This window comes from Cibotium barometz, chromosome 11, assembly GCF_041138505.1.
Source record: "Cibotium barometz isolate CiBa-2024 chromosome 11, ASM4113850v1, whole genome shotgun sequence".
Classification (NCBI taxonomy): Eukaryota; Viridiplantae; Streptophyta; class Polypodiopsida; order Cyatheales; family Cibotiaceae; genus Cibotium; species Cibotium barometz.
In genome coordinates, this window is record NC_141056.1 from 51,212,176 (window position 1) to 51,231,023 (window position 18,848).

General features: G+C 38.3%; 1 protein-coding gene across 1 annotated transcript; it reads right to left on the reverse strand.

Annotated features, from left to right (window-relative positions):
* Positions 1–1,491: 1,491 nt before the first annotated feature.
* Positions 1,492–4,181, reverse strand: LOC147634304 (indole-3-pyruvate monooxygenase YUCCA6-like). Its single transcript, XM_086804574.1, has 4 exons — positions 3,500–4,181; positions 2,732–2,980; positions 2,176–2,298; positions 1,492–1,809 (listed from the first exon to the last, which is right to left on the reverse strand). Exons 1-4 carry the CDS (start codon positions 4,163–4,165, stop codon positions 1,636–1,638), a joined length of 1,212 nt encoding a protein of 403 aa, XP_086660700.1. The 5' UTR covers positions 4,166–4,181; the 3' UTR covers positions 1,492–1,635.
* Positions 4,182–18,848: the final 14,667 nt, after the last annotated feature.

Genomic DNA, 18,848 nt, shown 5'->3' on the forward strand with positions numbered 1-18,848 from the left:
TTTGATACATCCATCTCGGTTCGGAGTACAGGTTTACCAGACTTTGATGAGTTGGTTTCACTCTTGCTTGTTGAGGAAATCAAACTCAGTAATTCTTTAGATGATGCATCTACTAGCCATGATGATAATGGCAGAAATCAGGCTTTCTAGTCTAGTTTTACACAAGCGAGAGAGGTCCAGCTCGGAAAAGTAGTAGATAATTTACATGACACAATAATGAGATATAAAAAAATTATCTGACTAAAAAGATGATTAACTAGAGTGTTTGGCAAGTAATGAATTAGTTCCTTATATCCAATAATTTTGTATCAAGGAAGAAATGTTGACCAAACATGATAAACCAATATAGTCCTAGAGAAAGATATGGGGACAATGCAAAAGATAGAGGACAAGCCTTTTGTGATAAGCCTTGCCCCAAGAGGAAGAGCAACACCCAATAAATTCCATCAAAAGCGTATAGAACGAAGAAACAAAGCTCATTGATGAAGCAACAAAAAGCATTGAACTTGGTATCGTTGTCGTGATCTACAACCATCAAAATATAATTATGCATGCACTTAATATTAAAGCAATTTGCAATCTATTAGTGCACAATAGGCTTGAATTGATCATTTTATCTAAAAGAGAATGGCTAACATGTTTTGAGACTTGATGTTTGATAGGGAGATATTCTCAACTTTGAACATGGATCAAAGTTCCACATATTTTCTGGGAACCAAATTTAAACAACTTTGAGGAGCCAAAGAAGGATGAAAAATGTAAAACCATCTCACTCCAACATGAAGACATGAATCCAAAATATACTTTCCTTGAAAGCTAATCGTGGCACTTACTAATGGAGAACTATATATATTAGCCATTGTGTTGGAAAAAAACCCCTATTTTTTCCCTTTTGCACACATAGTGTGCGAAAAATGAAACGTATAATAATTTAAAGACGACCAAGGAACACCGAGGTTGGTAATGATGGAAGAGACTTGGAATGCTCAATTACATGACTAGATGATATGTGCCACATGATGGTAGTACTACCTAGACATGGGCTACACCCTTTGACATGGTTGGGCATCTTACAACCCTTGGAAATATGGTTTATTACATTTGAACATGATTTGTTAGTCTTTAGATCAATTATTTTCAGGCAATGATGAGCATGGGCAGATGGACAACCCAAACAAGTAGGGTGGTAGAGCATACCGTGAGCTACACATTGGTATGTGTCAAATTAGATTTAGCTAGGGTGTTAACGTTTGTTATTATATGGTGATAATGGTTATCATCGTTCTTTATAAAGTGAGCTTTGAAGATCTTCCTTCTTTGGACAAAGATGGTATATATATTGAATTTGTTTAATTGATTTGCTTTGGTAATACAAAGTATCGAAAATGTAAAGAGTTGATAACAACAATTTTCGGAAAGGGTTTATAAAAACAAAACGCGAGAGAAAAATAGTTCAATTGTCTTATGTTGATGTAGAACATATATGTGGGAATGTCAAAAATTGGGGCTGTTACAAAAATATGCAACTTGCCGACCAAAATATTTATAGATAGGAACCGCAAGAGTCTCTCGTGAGGGGTTAGGAAGTCCATTATACGTACGAGCAAGTTGCACTCTCTCAAAAAAAATCGCAGCTCAAACTAGAGCATCTTTTCGGCTACTACTGTAATCTTTGCTAATGTCGGCAGCTATTTTGTGGGCATCCATTGAGATGCCAATGAGCCCCTTTCTACTAAACCCAGCAAAAAACACACCGTCTTTGCCTTTCCAACTACCCGTGCCAGCTTCATTCAAGCACTTTGCCTCCACCTGCACCATAACCATGATAATCTTACCCCATTAATCCTCTCATCGTTTAATCACTAAAACTACTAATGTGTATTAACATACCTTGTAATTAAGCCCCGCGTAATAAATCAAGCTAATGCTACATCTAAGCCTTGACCAATTAATCAAGCTAACTCTACATTTAAGCCTTGACCAATTAATCAAGCTAATGCTGCATGAGACACAACCCATTATATCCAAACCGTTTTAATATAATGCGTAAGCTAATTACGTATATTAAAATAGCTTTGACTAACTAATCTTTCATTAAATATTATGGTTATAGTAGCTGATTATAACTAACCTTTAGCCAGCTGAAACATGACCATTATTAAAATATTAGCAAACCTTTAGCCACGAAGGCACGTTGCTTTGGTATCCCGTTGCAAGAATCACCGCATCAAATTCTGAGTAGCTACCATCCCTGAAGAAACACCCTGAAGATGTGAACTTTTGCACCGCAGGCACGACCTGGTTAAGATACTAATAATTCATTAGCTGTTTAAGTGGCTGTCAAGTTTCATCTTCCTCTCTTCTACTCTCAGGCTAGAAACGTTGTTCCATGTAAAGAATTTCTTACTGAGAGGTAAGTATGTACCTCATCTTTGAAAGGAAATGCAATCGCATCTTAAATCAACAATTTTGTGCTCTATGCAGCTCACACATAACTACATAATAGTGTATATATACATCTCTCATTCTCACACACATATACAGAAAGCATGGATTTTACGTGATTGGGCCTCAACCTTGAGTCCCCAGAGAAACAAAAAAAAACAGCAAAGCTCTGCATATTTTGTAACAAGAACCACATTATTATAATAGCTTAACCATATTACGTTAGCTGGGTGTTAAAATGCAGAAGATATCATATATTGAAGGTGAGGACTAAAATCGATCCTACCTGAATTGAGCCATCTTTGATTTTGGTGAGGGTTCCGACATCCAAGAGAGGGGTCTTTCCCAGGGTCTCCTTCAACTCAAAGGGTCCATAGGTAGGCTTTTTAAATCCATATGTGGAGGGGTCACCCAGGACAATTCTAGAGAGCAGGAGCAAGAGACGATCCGTCCAACGTAGCGGTAAATACTTGGTTAATGTCATCCCAATTGAGAAGGTGGAAATCCCATATATCTCACGTGGAAGAACGTGCACCTGCATGCATGCATGCAGCAGCAATCACAATTCATTCATATACATACATATTTCTTCACTCAAAAGCCATATTTGTACAACAATATTACATTTGATTTTCTTTTCATATTCACCCACATAATTACTTGTAGCTTACACCAGCTGTTGGCTTGCATTACCTTCTAACACGATTAATCTAGGGCTACACCATTAAAAAAAAAAAGTAACGAAACGCCTCACCAGATCAAATTCTTGCATATTGCACCGCCCTTACAATACAAGAAAGGCTAAAAACATATTAATTAATTTCATTCGTTCTTGCTAAGACATAGCCCTTCTTAGTTGGTTTTAATCTAACGAAACTTTCAAGTTAACGGCTTATATTAATTGACCAGAACTTAATCAAGGAGCGATATTAGAATTGCACGGCTTTAATTAATTGACCAGAACGTAATGCAGGAGCAATACAAGATATGGACCATATTGACGAGAATATTGAATTATGACCGGCTAATTAATTAAGCCAAAACTAGAGCTTACCGGACTTCTCACTGATACTGCTGGTTTAGCGCCAAAGTTTGCCAAATCAAGGGAGACCTCCATGCCGGAATTGCCACAGCCGATAACAAGGACCTTCTTGCCACTATACTCCAGGCCATTTTTGTATTGGCTACTGTGCAGAGTTTTGCCATGGAACCTGTGAAGGCCCGGCAGGCCGCTTGGGAAAACGGGCTCTGCATTCTCACCACTAGCAACCACCAACCAAGGGGCACAATACAGGCGAGGCCCACAGGGGCCTTCGGAGAGCACGTGCCACAGGTGTGCGGATGTATCGAAGCTAGCATGCGAAACGGCCTCGTTGAAGCGGGGGAGAATCCCGCACTTGCTGGCATAATCGTCCAAGTAAGCCAGGAAATGCTGCCGTGTGGGGAACTTGGGAAAAGATGATGGGAAGGGCGCGTATGGAAGCTCGCAGAACTGCTTTGGCAAATGCAAGCAGAGACGATCATAGGTCCTGTTCCTCCACAGAGAAGCTATGCAGTTGGATTTCTCTAACACAATACTTGATATGCCCTTGTGCTTCAAGCACACTGCAGTTGCCAGACCGGCTGGCCCAGCCCCAACTATTATAGCCCCGTCTACCTTCACCACAGACTTGTTGTCGTTTGATTCCTTGCACATTGTCTCGGACATGTAGGACATCATGATTGGCAGCGATGCAAATTCCTTATAACTATTGTTGCTGTTGATGTTGTTGCGTGCTCATGGTATACGCAACACTACATGAATAGTCAATTGTTGAACCTACAAGGGTTGAATTAGAACAAAATCCCACCTTCTCTGCAAGGTAGCTTGTTAAAGTAGAGAGAATACATATACATATATATATGGGGTGTTGGATTAGAAGAAGAGAGCTTTGCCCAAGGTGGAAAAGTTGACTTAATGGTTGGCCTACTGGAGTGAGTTTCAAACGAAAGCTTCAAGTATGCACATGGAAATAACAAAGATGAGAAGAAAACTAGCACAAGGGAAGGTGGCCAAAAACAACCACAAAAGAAGCTCTTGTCAAGATCATAAGTAACTTGCACACATAAGAAAGCATGGAATTGGCTCAATCTGGGGGGGGAAAGTAGCCCTTATATAAACATGAGAAAAGAGGTCAAAAAAATGGGGTGGTGGTTTATCCTAAATGTAAAATTTGCCTTGGACGTGGCCAATGCATGGACACATAGATTCCTCGTTTACACACGAGCTTACATGATGACGAACCTGGGGGGCAAAAAGGAGAGATTTGTATGATGAGGCCTTTTGAATGCAAGGTAACAGGCAGGCCGCAGGCTGCAAAAAGGGCAAGAAAACAGAGGGGGATTTTTGGGGGGAGGGCAGTTATCTAATCATTTGGGGTCTACGATTGCCAGGGGGAAATGATTTTCTGGGTCTGTGATGGTGAGAGAAGAAAGGGTTAATTAGAGCAAATGACAATTATTATTCACATCTACCCAAAAACTCGAAAATGTCAATCAATGGTAGGTGATAGTATATTTGAAATTAATCAAAGGGGAGGGACCTTAGGGTAACTCTGTGGTACCTAATTGTGTAGGCTTTTCATAACGTAGGAGAGCCCAAACAATTAGTAGGTACCATAGAGTTAACCTAAGGTACCATTCTTGTAGGTTGATTCATATTGCTGATTGACAAAATGATGCACTACGGCTAGCGTCACGGCCCGCAGTTTTAAACTTGTCTCTCGTGTTGATTAGAAAGCCCCACGATCTGGAATAATGCACATGCACTAATCAGCATTAGTGCTCAAATTGATTGATTAAAGCTAGTACGGCCGCGTTAGCAAATTTCAGGCGAGTGGGGATATAACGTTGAGGTGACGGCGCAACCATTCACGGAATACTCTCATGCTTTTGCCTTAACTCCCTAAAAACGGTCCATGCGCAGCGGCAGGCAACTTATAATACGTTCACATCCAAATTTCGTATCCTCTCATGACCTCTGCTTTTAGAGACACTTGTGGAGATAGCGCATCTATTTGTCCAACACGCTCCAAACGCGCCCCCCCATAGACTAGATGGGCAACGTCACCCATCCATAATCCTAGGATTTGGGACAAGTGAGGATTGAGTATGGGATACATCCGAGAGAGAGAGAGAGAGAGAGAGAATCTTTTAACAGCAAAGGAACAATCTCAAGAGATCAAAACGATCTATTCGACGGGAAGTGAGATTACAGGACATGTTGAATTTCAACTCCATGAGCGGCAAGACTAGCTTTGGAGGAGGTGGGGAGGGACTGGAATTCTACAGCATTTAATAAGGCATGTTGGTTGAAGGATTGGACTTGGATAAATGGGGCCAAGTTGGTGAGGGTGACTACGAAATGCTTGTATGAGGAGATGATAAAGAGTGTCACTGAGCTGAATGTGGCCTATTGTAAATAGAATCTGGAGGGTATGGTGGAGCATGGGTACCTAGAGGAAGAGGTGGAAATTGCTACAAGGTCTGAGAATACCTTTGAAAGCCCAAACCTTTTTGTGGAGATTATGCATGTGGGCTCTTTCTCCTGGTTACAAGCTGGTACACATAAACTTTACCTCCAAGGGTTTGTCCTAGATGTGGATCAGCAATAGATGATGGTAGTAAACATGCATTTTGGGGATGTCCTACTATCAGGGGGCTGTGGAGCAGGATAGATAAGTGGGTGTTTGCTAGCATAGGTCTAAGGCATTCTTGGGGGACTAGTTAATAGGGAAACAGACTAGATCAGAGGGAGTAGTTGATGTGGTGTTCAGCTTGGTTAGATACACTTGTTTGTGGGAAATTTGGATCTCTAGGAACTGTGTAGTACTTCATAAGGGTTTAAGACAGGGATTAGATGCTGTTGAGTTGATGTATAGTTGTGTGCATCATGCTGGTCTGTATACTATGTGAATAAGATGAATGGTTACATATGTATGAGTGACCCCCTGAGTCCTCCCACACCCCCCTTCATGGCTCATGTACAAGTTCCATGGAGTCCTCTAACTACTCACTCTGCCTTGCTCAAAAACACCTTGTAGATCCTCATCAATGTGTTTCAATTTCACACAAGGAAGAAGACATGCACTCTAAATGCACAAGACCTCCTATTTGGTTAAATCTCAATTTCAATTTCACATTAGCAAGGATATGTGCACTCTAAATGCATGTCCTTCTACTTGGTTAAAGGATGTGACATGGATCACATGATATCTATGTGGTTCTTTGCTTTGATGGGCCTCCTACTTGGTTTAAAGGCCATGACATGGATCAAATGAGTATCTGTGTGTGTGGTTCTTTGTGCTCTTTGTTGCCTTCTATCGACAATCAACATGGTTTCCTTCTGCTTGACCTCAATGAGGTTTGGTGGAGGATGATGTGGTACCTCGTACACCTGGCTAGAAGAAAACACACCTCCCCCCAGCTTCTTTGATCCTTCCTTGGATAACCCTCCTTGTTGGGCAAGATCAACCAACCTTTAGTGGCCAACTTATCCAACCCACTGGTGGTGGCATGTTGTTGGAAGGGCCCCTCTGGCATCCATCTCCAATGTGATCTCTAGCCATGTTTGCAAGGGTGCACAATGCAAAAGGCAAGGGTGCACAATGCAAAAGGCAAGGCCAGGTGGGATGCATGTCTTGACTTGTGCCGAGTACCACGATTCAAATAGGTCTCCCTACTCTTAGAACAACCTCTTTTGTGGTGCATGCAAGGTCACCGCGAAACATTTCACTATCGAAACGAAATGATGCTGAAACGATTTATTTTGGAACAAAACGTTTCAACACCAGGTAGGTGGACAATGAAACGTTGGACGAAAATGATCATGAATATGCATAAAATGTGAAGGTACTGGGGCCAATAGTTATAAGATGATATTAGTATATTTATCATCGGTAAACAAACAAGACATACAAAAGAGAAGAGAAAAGAACAAATAGGATGAAAGAAGGAAAGAGAAAAAGCTAAAAAAAGGAAAGAGAAAGAATTATAAAAGCTAAAAAGCACACAAAATCACAAGCTTTTTCCCCACATGAAACGATATGGTTTCAATGTGCACATGAAATGTTTTAACACTGAAACATGAAACGAGTTTCAAAGCCACCGAAATGAGTTTCATGGTGACCATGGATGCATGTAGGGTTTCTCATACTATTGCACGCAAGGTAAAAATTAAGGGCCTATTGTCATGGTAAAAATATAGACAAGTTAGCGAATATTTTTTTTGAAGTATATGGAACAATAGAAACCTTAAGCAAATCTTTCATAATTTCTATCCCACATGCTAATATGTAGTTTATATTTGGTGATTTTGTCTTCATAACCCACTGAAAATCAGTGATTTTGGGAGATGTTTTAAAAAATGGCACTTTTTTTTTGTAAAATAGCCTAAGTACAAAACTTTTTGGAGGACCTCATAAAAAAGCCATTGAGCTAAAAATAGCCCCTATTTTTCTCCTTGATTGTGAGGACTTCTTGTGTTGTTGGCTAGCACTCCACGTGGTGCTAGCCAATAAACAGGTTCCTCTTAAGGTGTTGACTATGGTTTGGATGGATGTCCTTACCTGCACACACCCATGATGGTTCAGAGGTGGGCACAATTGCTTTTTCTGTCAAGGGTCCGGCCCACCATTGAAAGAAATATTTATTTGGACTGGAGTGAAATAGAGGTCTTAGTCTATGTTAAGGATGGTCTTGGAAGATGAGAAGGATCCAAAGGAACTTCCAGCACATGGGAGACCAAAGGGCATATAAAAGGGTTTATGTGTTGGTGGAGGAGTGTCTAGCTAATGGTGTTCAGCATGTGTTTAGCCTATCCACACCCATAGCCACTCACTTAGGGTAGGATACATCCAAAGCACACTACTTTGGGCCCTAGTTCACATGCCATTTCACCCCTAGTTGACAATCTCTCAATGTTCTCCTCTAGTCATGTAACTTGAACACGCTTGCTAGTAGGTCTTGCTACTTGCACAAGAAGTGGCTTATCTTTACTATGCCACATAAATTTCTTTTACTACTTTCCACATACCTTGTTGAAAATTAGAATCATTAATTTTATCTTTTAATCTTTATCTCAATCTAACACCAATCATGTAACCTTGAACACTCTTATCAATAGCTCTTGCTAGTTGCAAGGAATGACTTGCCTTTACTATACCACATAAGATCCTTTTACTACTTTCCCACATGCCTTATTTAAAAATAGAATCATTAATTTTTTCTTTTAATCTTTATCTCAATCTAACACAAAAATTTGATCACTTCTAAACTAACTTTAGCTATATGATCAATGACTTTGCAATATTTAATTATAATGAAAGCACATGTATACATACATACATGCCTCTCTATCTATATATTATTTATTTTTATTTTTATTTTTATTCATATTTATATTCATTTTATATATAAAAGTATTTATGAAGTTAGATATAAAAAAACATATCATAAGAATCAACATCGTTTAGTTGAGAAGCCACACACAAGCAATGACTTCCAACTTAGCTTTATATTTTTTAGCAAAGGTCATAATTTTCTTTGAACCCAATTGAAAAATTGCCGCATGAGCACCACATTAGTGTACTTAAAGAAAATATGGAGTATTTATAATAAATCAAGCTCAAACTAGGAAATTCATCAAGTACACCACAATTTATCATTCGGAGCACCTAATAAGCAATGTCACCAAGTCAAATGAAAATTACGTGAGCTTATTACCTTCTTATTATACTGTTTTAAAAACCTCTCAAATTTGAAAGGGCGTGAAAGTATTTCACAATACCACATTCTAGGCAGGATAAAATTGCACTAATCTTTGACAAAAGTATGTTGAAGTGAGAAATCCTATATCAATCTCCAAAGGACTTCAATTTTCAAAACCAAAGGGATGTGCAAGATTTTAAAAGCTCCATGATCAAGGAGGCATGTTTACTTTCCTGTGAGACATGTTCAACATAGTTTAGTGCATTGTTATTTCTCAAAAGCATCAAGAAGAGTCTTATACAGTGCACATTTATAGAAGTGCTTTATCAAGTTGGATAGACAAATATGAAATGCATTATCAAAATTAAGATCAAATAGTTCAAAAACAACACACATTTATAGAAGTATTTTATCAAGTTTGATAGAAAAATATGAAATGCATTATCAAAATTAAGATCGAATAGTTCAGAAGCAAGACACAAGAAAGTACTACCAACTTGGATTTAGATTTTTGAACCATCGTCATTGAGTTTACATCTTATGTCCACTCTAAGAACTTGCCATAACCTAAGCTAGATGGTGTGGAGACAACACTGCTTGAAGAGTACAAGAGATTGCAAGAGAAAGGATTACATGAGCACCACATTAAAAGTCAAAGGGAATACAATACAACATATATAATAAATTAGGCACAAATTAGGAAACTCATCTGTTTCACCACAACTTGGACAATCAAAGCACCTAATAAGCAATGTCACCAAGTTAAATAAAAACTAAAAAAGTTTACAAATTTCTTGTGATACTAATTTTAGAAACATCTTGAATTTAAAGATGTGTAAAAGGTATTTCTCAACACCACATCTCCTAGCAAGAATAAAATTCCATAATTTGCACCCATTTCTTAAAAAAACATAGCAAAGTGAAAGAGACCCTAAATCAATATCCAAAGGAAAATTTTTCTAGCCCATATAGATGTGGAACATTTTAAATTGTTTTAGGCAAAGGCTCTATAATTAGGTAAACATGTGCAATGTCATTTCAAAGATCCTTTAGGAGTTACTAAAAAAACCCTCTCTCTCTCTCTCTCTCTCTCTCTCTCTCTCTCTCTCTCTCTCTCTCTCTCTCTCCACATCCCTTTGTGTTTCCCTCCTACTACTGGAACCCCCTTTACTTTAAGTAAGAACTAGGTAGTATTAAACAAATTTAGATATCATAAAAATTCAAGGATATCATTAAACTAGCCCTTATGCTTAGTGGATTCACTAAAGATTTATATATGAGATAGCATACATAAATTCAACACAAAGGGATTTAGAAATTCCTTTTAATGGTAGACTTATCAAACCATATTTATAAAATATCATTAATATTCAAGGACCTCATTAAACTAGCCCTAATGCTTAGCAGATTCGCTAAAGATTTATATGTTCATGAGATTTAAAGGACCTCATTAATATTCAAGGACCTCATTAAACTAGCCCTAATGCTTAGCAGATTCACTAAAGATTTATATATGAGATAGCACACATAACTTCAACATAAAGGGATGCCTTTTAATGGTAGGCTTATGAAACCATATTTATAAAATATCAATAATATTCAAGGACCTCATTAAACTAACCCTTATCCTTAGCAAATTCACTAAAGATTTTTATATGAGATAGCACACATAACTTCAACATAAAGAGTTTTAGGGATGCCTTTTAATGATAGACTTACAAAACTATATCTACAAAAAAGTTATTTTCATGATATTGAAAAAAAACTTTAATTTTAATTTCATAAGATCAAGATTTGTAGGTAATTGATTTAATAAACACAATATTAAGTTTCAAGATACTAAAAGCCTCAAACCATGTTTTAAACTTAAAAATTAATTAAACATCACCTAATCTAGATCATTTTTAAGTTTTTTCATTTTAGCGCAAGTAAAGGCTCCCTTAGACATGGAAACATTATTAGGTATGACTTCATAAAAATAAAGCCCCTTCTCCTCAAATCTCATGCTCTCTATAAAACTCTTAGCTAAATCATTCAGCAAAACTTGGAAAATTTAAACATGTATTCGTCTTCTAAGATTAAATGCAATGACTTTCATAATGACATCAACCACTTTCATAGTGATGTATTCACTTTCTAAGATTAAATAGAACCGATTTCATAGTCACATAAAAACTTTGTAATATGGCCAATGTGTGTGTGTGTGGGCGTGCACATATGTGCGTGCGTGCATGTGTGTGTGTGTGTGTGTGTGTGTGTGTGTGTGTGAGAGAGAGAGAGAGAGAGAGAGAGAGAGAGAGAGAGAGAGAGAGGAGAAGAAGAAAAAGAAGAAGCTATGTGTGTGCATGCATGCGCGTGCACGTGTACACACACACACACACATGCAGACGCACACTTGGTGATCTACATCACTCAAAATAATTTAAAATATTAGCATGAGTTTGTTATAGGAGTTAATTTTTGCTTTTATAAAGTTACAAAAAATATACATACATTAAGGAGTTATTTAATTCAAGGGAAAAAAGAGAAAACATTTATATATCAGGGGTACTTGTATTATCCCTAAATTTTAAAAGGGGGGTATTTAAAATATAGTATCCATGATAAGGAAAAGGGGGAGTTTTGAACATCCCTTAAAGCATGTGCTAGTGAAACCGATGGGAATGTGCCATGTACAAACGTGTACACAAAAGCGCGCGCGCACGCGCGTGCGCGCACACACACACACACATTGAGAGAGAGAGAGAGAGAGAGAGAGAGAGAGAGAGAGAGAGAGAGAGAGAGAGAGAGAGAGAGAATGTTGCAAGGATGGCAGACTCATATGGTAGGAAAATGTGGTGTAAGGAGTTTTTGGTTAGGTGGGGTTAGGGTTACAGAGCAAGGGGACTTTCATTCAAGGTGGTGTGTCAAACTTTTTTTGGTATTGACATCGTGGCCTTGCACCTGGCCCCAAAGAGGTCATTATATATAAAGCTTATAATATATCATGTGCATCCAAGGGTTGTTTTTAAAAGCTCTTATTTGAATTTTTTCACATTTAAAATAATCTTCTTTTATACAAATTCTTAAGTTCTTTTTTAAATCTATCAGCAAGAATTTCTAAAATGCCATAAGTTATCTTTTAGGGGATGACACATGTGCCAATGTAATAGCTTTCGAAACACCCATATCTTCTCCATGCATGGTATGAATCCCTAGTTTAACAATTCTTAAGAAGCTTTTGAAATTAGGATATATGCCTCTTCCTTTTCCCATTAAACCTTCATTCACTAGTTTTTAGTTTTAATAATGGTTATGGTTTACCTTGGGCATTAGTCCAATTATGTAGCCATTTGTTGTTTGTAAATTATACAAACTAAGGCCAAGGTCCCTAGGTCTAATGCCTCTCTAAGGAAGATATACTCATTTATGTTGAGATTTTGTAAATATATTAATGGTAGCTCCCTAGTCCATCCACTTCTAATGTGATCAATATCTCAAATGCCTTGCCATCTTCTTATGCCATTTTTATGGAGGTTTTAAGATCTATTTATGCTAATGGGTGCCAATGGTTTGCCTTTTTAATCCCAAACATCTAACAAAATGCTTTCACCAAGTGATTTATCACATCAGTTTAGAGCTCTTTGACCGTACCATTGTAATCCTCTCTTGCCATCAACTTTCTATGCCTTGCATAGGGTCTCACTTTTGTGAGATCCCACTGCCCCCTCCGCGCACCGGATTCCCGATTGTTAGCAAAACGGAAGTAGTTTCCTCTTAGGCAGGGCAGGGTTTCCCACTCAGGGCCTCGCCCTCAAATGTCCGGACACGAGACTAGACTGGTGGTCATTCCGAAAACCAAAACTAGGAAAATTTCCCTTGTCCAAAAAATGGGGACGATTCCACCATTTTTATTTTCTTAACGAATTTTCTAACGAGTCAAGAGACTAAACTAACCTTCACTTGATATGATTGAGACTACTAAAATAGCAAGGGTATGGATGCACCCATTTTATTTGCAAGTGATAATAGTATCATTCTTTAGGGACATAGAATCTAATGTAGACACCCTATTGGGGTTGTAGAAGTGATGTACTCTAGTTTTGGCTTTGCAAATCCCTTGCATCATGAACATGCAACATTGCTTCTATATAGAAGGGATCAATAGGAATGTTGTAAAAAATATAACTACAACTGGGTTAGCTTCCTTATAAGACTCCTTGGAGATCTACTGGAGTGGACATATAAATAAAAAACACTTTGAAAGATTCAAAAGAAACTTGCCTAAAGAAATATGACTAAGCTAACTGAAGATAAATCATAGTGAGATGAAGCATGTGCTCAAATTATCTAAATTTTGTATGGCTTTCATATGAACATTTAGCAAGAGCCAATGGGCTAAAGTGGACAAATTGTGTACATATTCCGTATGGTCCTCCTTGGAACAACATAAAAACAACACTTTATTTCATGGGATAAAGTAAATTATTTATTAGGAACCCATCATATATAGGTGACATTCTCTTTTCTCATTTTTCTTGCAGCAAAATGTGTTTAGCAAGATGTGTTTATCTTTTGTGAATTTCATTCCATTGAATCAATAATCTCTTTAGGCATTTTCATTTCCACACAGACTAGGAACAACTCTAAGCACTGGAATCATCATAGCCATGAGTCATAAAAGCAATGAGGATCCACTTATGTATAGCATATGCTTTGTGAAACATTTCTTCTTATTTGTATATATGTGCCTTCCTTGTTTTTCATCATGGCAATGCATTTTCTCTCTCTTCTCCTTGAATACCTCAAAAAATAAATTTGAAGGGAAGTATCCTATAGCAACCTTACTCTAGATAGGATTTAAGCTTATTCTATTTTCTACCTCTCTTCCACTTGCAAGAATTATTCAACCTCATAGAGCACATACTTAGACATTTAATCCTTGGGCACAAAGTTGTGCTTTTTCTTTAGCATTCTCTTCTTCATCATTACCTATCAAAATAAGATCATCCACATAAAGCTATAAGAGAACACTCACAAGAGAAGTAGGATCTTTCATAGCACAAACTTTAAAACTCAAATTACACAATAACAAAGATAGAGAAGAATATTGTATAATAAAGTGATGAAAAATATCCACACCCATTTTCTTCTGAAGGGAGCTTCTATGGTTGATCTAGAACTGTTAAGATGATGGAGGCAATATGCTAGTATAAGCTAGGGAGTAAACTCACAATGATGATAGGTGAACTGTGTGGAGAAGGGGCTAGCCATTTATCTATAGAGACCTATATACTATGCAATCTTGACATAACCACGTAGGTCCATAGTCATAGTCGGTGCCACCATCCATGGTGTAGACTCGGTCCATAAAGATGCACTAAAAATTGTGTAGCAGGTATCCCACCTCCCACGACCATCCAAGCTCATCGTGGGCCCCATTTGGGCCTCACAATGTATGGCAGGGTGTTTAAGATTAAAGTCTACCTACTCCATGTGTGTACAAATATGAGATAATGATCCAATGTAGCATGTAGCCTATTTGGCAGTGTGCTAACTCTAATCTAAGACGTTTCTAAACCACTTACCTCATAAGCCACATTCTCGTGTGAATACGAGGATGTTGGGTGTGCTTGAGCTACTCAATCATGGCTACTCCTCATAATGGGGACCATACAAACCTGAGCTAGCCCGTGCCTAGATAATACAATACAAGGGTGGAGCATTGATATCCAAAAAAACCACCAAAATTATAATGTTGCTTCCTTATATCTTTACAAAGGGTGAAGGATCTACATAACTGTTGTTGAAGCCAATTTTTCTTAAATAATTTGAGAATCTATCAAACCATACTTGAGGTGCTTCCTTTAATCCATATAAAGCTATTTTTCTTCATATCCTTACAGTTGTTCCATGTAAACCTCTTCCTTCAAGTAATCGTTGTGAGAAAGGCATTTTTTATATGCATTTGATGAAACACCCATCCTTGATTTTCTCCTAAAGTAATAACGGTTCTTACTATTTCCATCTTTGAAACAGGTGAGAAGGCTACTACATGTGTTTGTGCATATCCCTTAGCAACAAGTCCTACCTTGAACCTGTTTAGACTTCCATCCGAGTTGTATTTGATCTTGTAAACCCATTTGCACCAGTGACTTGCATGTCATCCTTGTGTGGGATAAGATCTCATGTTTGATTCTCTTGAAGAGAATCAAGCTCTTCATCCATAACCTTTTTCCACTCATGGATCTATATAGCATCCTCAAACCTCTTTGGTTCATCCAAATCTTCCACCTTTATTATGTACGCATAATGTTTGACCATAAAAGAGTCATTGGTCAAACTTTGAACTAGATGCTTTCCTCTTTTCCCACTTTGTACCATGGTTGAGATGCACTTGGCTCATATTTGATGATGATTTCTTCGTGCTTGTCATACCATCCATGCATCTCATCAAAGTCAACATCTATGTTCACATACATCTTTTTGTTTGTGGGGTCATAGAACTTGTAGAAACCCTTTTGCAATTTCAATGAGCACACATCTTAAAGCTTTGGCTCAAGCTTTGTTTTTATCATATACATGAGGATAACACAAGCATTCAAAGATCTTCAAGTCCTCTACATTAGGCTTTTGTCCAATCAACTTCTCTTCTAGAGTTGTATTGGAATCAATTGATGTCGGAGATCGATTAATCAAGAAGACTGATAATTTACTTACCTTTTCCCAATAGTACTTTCGCATGTTTTTTTCATATAACATGGCTCTTGCCATCTCTGCAATGTGTTGTTTCTACCACTCCATTCCTTTGTGGCATGTATCTTGGAGTTAACTGCCTTTTGATACCTTGTTGCTTCAAGTATTCGTTGAATTCACATGACATATACTCTCCACTGTTAGTCCTCAATATTTTGACCTTGAGATCACTTTTCTTTTCCACCTTTGCTTTGATCTATTAAAACTTATCAAAAGCTTTTCTTTTAGCTTCAAAAAATATATTCGATCTTCCTTGAATAGTCATTAATGAAGGTTATGTAATATCTTGCTCCTCCAACGCTTTGAGTTTGCGTTGGTCCCATGAGATCTGTGTGTATAAGTTCCAAAGGCATTTGATGGATCTTTGTTGAAAGGCTTTCTTGATTTTTTTTTCCACAAGGCTCACATAGTCCAGAAAATGCTTGTCCTTTAAGATTTGGCAATCCCCTTACCAATCCTTTGGTATGCTATCTCTTTTAATCAAGAGATACTCATGTGACCAAGTATTTTGTGCCAAAGCTCAACCTCTAATATAGACGAGCTTCTTGTATATGCACATGCCTCTAACGTAGGCAGTGCATCCAATATAAACATCCTTACAACCTTTTCACCTTTTGCAAGAACTTTAAGTGAGTTATAGCCTTTCATACATTACACCCGTCTGGATTCATGATCACTTGCATATTTTTCTCCACAATCTATTCAACTGACACTAAGTTCGTTGTAATGTCTGGAACATAAAGAACATTGCTCAAATATTGTACAGCTCTAGAAACCTCCAATGGTAAAGCTCTTGGGCTCAGACTCTTGAACCCCAATGGAACAAAACAAACATTTATATGGGTTTTGAGCTATCGTTCCGTGATGAGTAGGTATCGTGTTAGCCCATGCTCTCTTAGTAGGAAACAACAATGAATGTATGTATGCTATTAGGCAAAACTCGGCCCTTGAATGACAAAATTAACAAAAACTTATGTAGGGATATGAGCTACAAATCCCCTCGCAAACTGGGACCGTGTTTTCTCATGGCCCCTTGTCACACCATAACATAACAACAAAGAATAAAGACACTAACAAAATAAATCCCATAATAGCCTTCATGCAATAAGCTACAACCTTTATGCAATGTTCTACAACCACACATAATAGCTTTTATATGCAAACAACAAAGAATAACAACACTAATAAAATAAAGCCCATAATAGGCTTCATATAATGTCCTACAACCACATATAAGAACTTTCATGCAATACAACCACAATGATGAAAATAGAAGACGACATCATCAATACCTCATAAATAGGGACCGCATTTGCTCATGGTTGACCATAGCCCTACACCAAAACATAAATAGAAACTTGCAAAGAATAACAATACTAGCAAAACAAAGCCCATAACAGCCTTTATGTAATAAGCTATAGCCTTCATGCAATGTCCTATAACTACCCATAATAATGAAAATAGAAGACGACAACATCAAAGCCTACACGTTGACCTTTGGACATGCCCGAGCAATTTTCTTTTTGGGTTGGAGCTATGGTTCCCTCATGAGGAGGGACCGTCTCAACCCTCACAATTTCACAATGGCAAGCCAAACAACATCCAAGAGAAAACATGCTCAAGGGTTGCAACAAGCAGGCCCTGGAGACTCAAGGTCACAAGGGTAAGGCAACGGTTCGAGGTAGGGTCTAGACATCGCGATTCGCAACATGCAGAGGCTCAAGCAAAGCCACGAAAAGGTTAGAATTTAGGGTTGATAAAAAGACCCTCTATATACTACACACGACTCATGAGTGATGGTGGGCGGCTTCAAGTTTCAATGTACATGGGATTTGCATTTGCCAACAAGGAGTCAGGTGACAGCAATCATAAAAAATATTGAGAACTTGGAACTTAGGGAATAGGTCCCTTTTATAGTAATATTACCCACCTAATATTCCATGTGGTTTTATCCTATTGGACAACCGCCTTAACCCTTACAGAGATTATCAGATCTTAGAAAACCCTCTTTACAAAATAATATACTATGTAAAACCTTTGTAATTCAATTTAGTGTTATGAAAAACCTTGAACTTATCTATCTTTGTAAGAGATTCACTTTAAGTTTCAAATAATTAGATTTTAAGAAAATTATTAATTTAATTTCTACAAGTGAACTCGTGTTTAAGTAGAAACCATATTTTTGTAGGTGGTGCGTTGTTAAGATACTAAAATGAATCCAATTAACCGAGCTTTGGGAGAATCACCAGAGGATAAAACGAGGCTGGATCAAAACATAGAACCCCTAAATGCGCGTGCAAAGTTTTCAAGGGGGAGGTTCGAAGTGGGAGCGGGCGCCTCGCCGGCCTGGCGTACGCTAGGCCGGCGGCTAATGATTCATTTACGCCTGCACACTTTCAGCATTTAAACGCTTCTATTGGCCACATCCGAAATAATTACGGGGGTAGTGGTTTTTTGTTCTCTTACGTATCCAGAGCGTGTTTACTGCCATGCTAATAAATTCTCCCATCAATTCATTTTAGCGGCATTCTCAACGACTCAATTCGTTTCGCAGGCTCCGCCAGCCTCCTCCACTCACACACCAAGCTGAGCGCCGCAGTTACGCCAAGCGCGCCCGCCTGCACACGCTCGATTTGTGGCGTACAACGCCGCGAATTGCCCACGCTAGAATGGAAAGTTCCATTGCGTATGACCAGTCCATGCTTTGTTTCCTCCAAGGGGGTCGTGAAATGTACTTCTGGTCCTTAGCTTGCTCTTTTTTGGCCCCGCCCACCTTTTTAACGCCCTTTACTCCCCCGTCCTTTTCTCGGCCTGCCTTGGCTCGTTGGCTGATTTCCCACATCACTTCCCCCAATCACAATCCCCCCCCCAACTTGCTCTATGCTTGGCCGTTGACTATCACCTCTCTCTACACTTGCCCA

Excerpts from the sequence above, each read along its gene's own strand:
- LOC147634304 (XM_086804574.1), bottom strand. The coding sequence starts at position 4,165 with ATGATGTCCTACATGTCCGAGACAATGTGCAAGGAATCAAACGACAAC. Across the intron at positions 2,299-2,731 it reads TCAAAGATGGCTCAATTCAG|GTCGTGCCTGCGGTGCAAAA; the intron begins GTAGGATCGATT and ends TATCTTAACCAG. Across the intron at positions 1,810-2,175 it reads ACGTGCCTTCGTGGCTAAAG|GTGGAGGCAAAGTGCTTGAA; the intron begins GTTTGCTAATAT and ends GTTATGGTGCAG.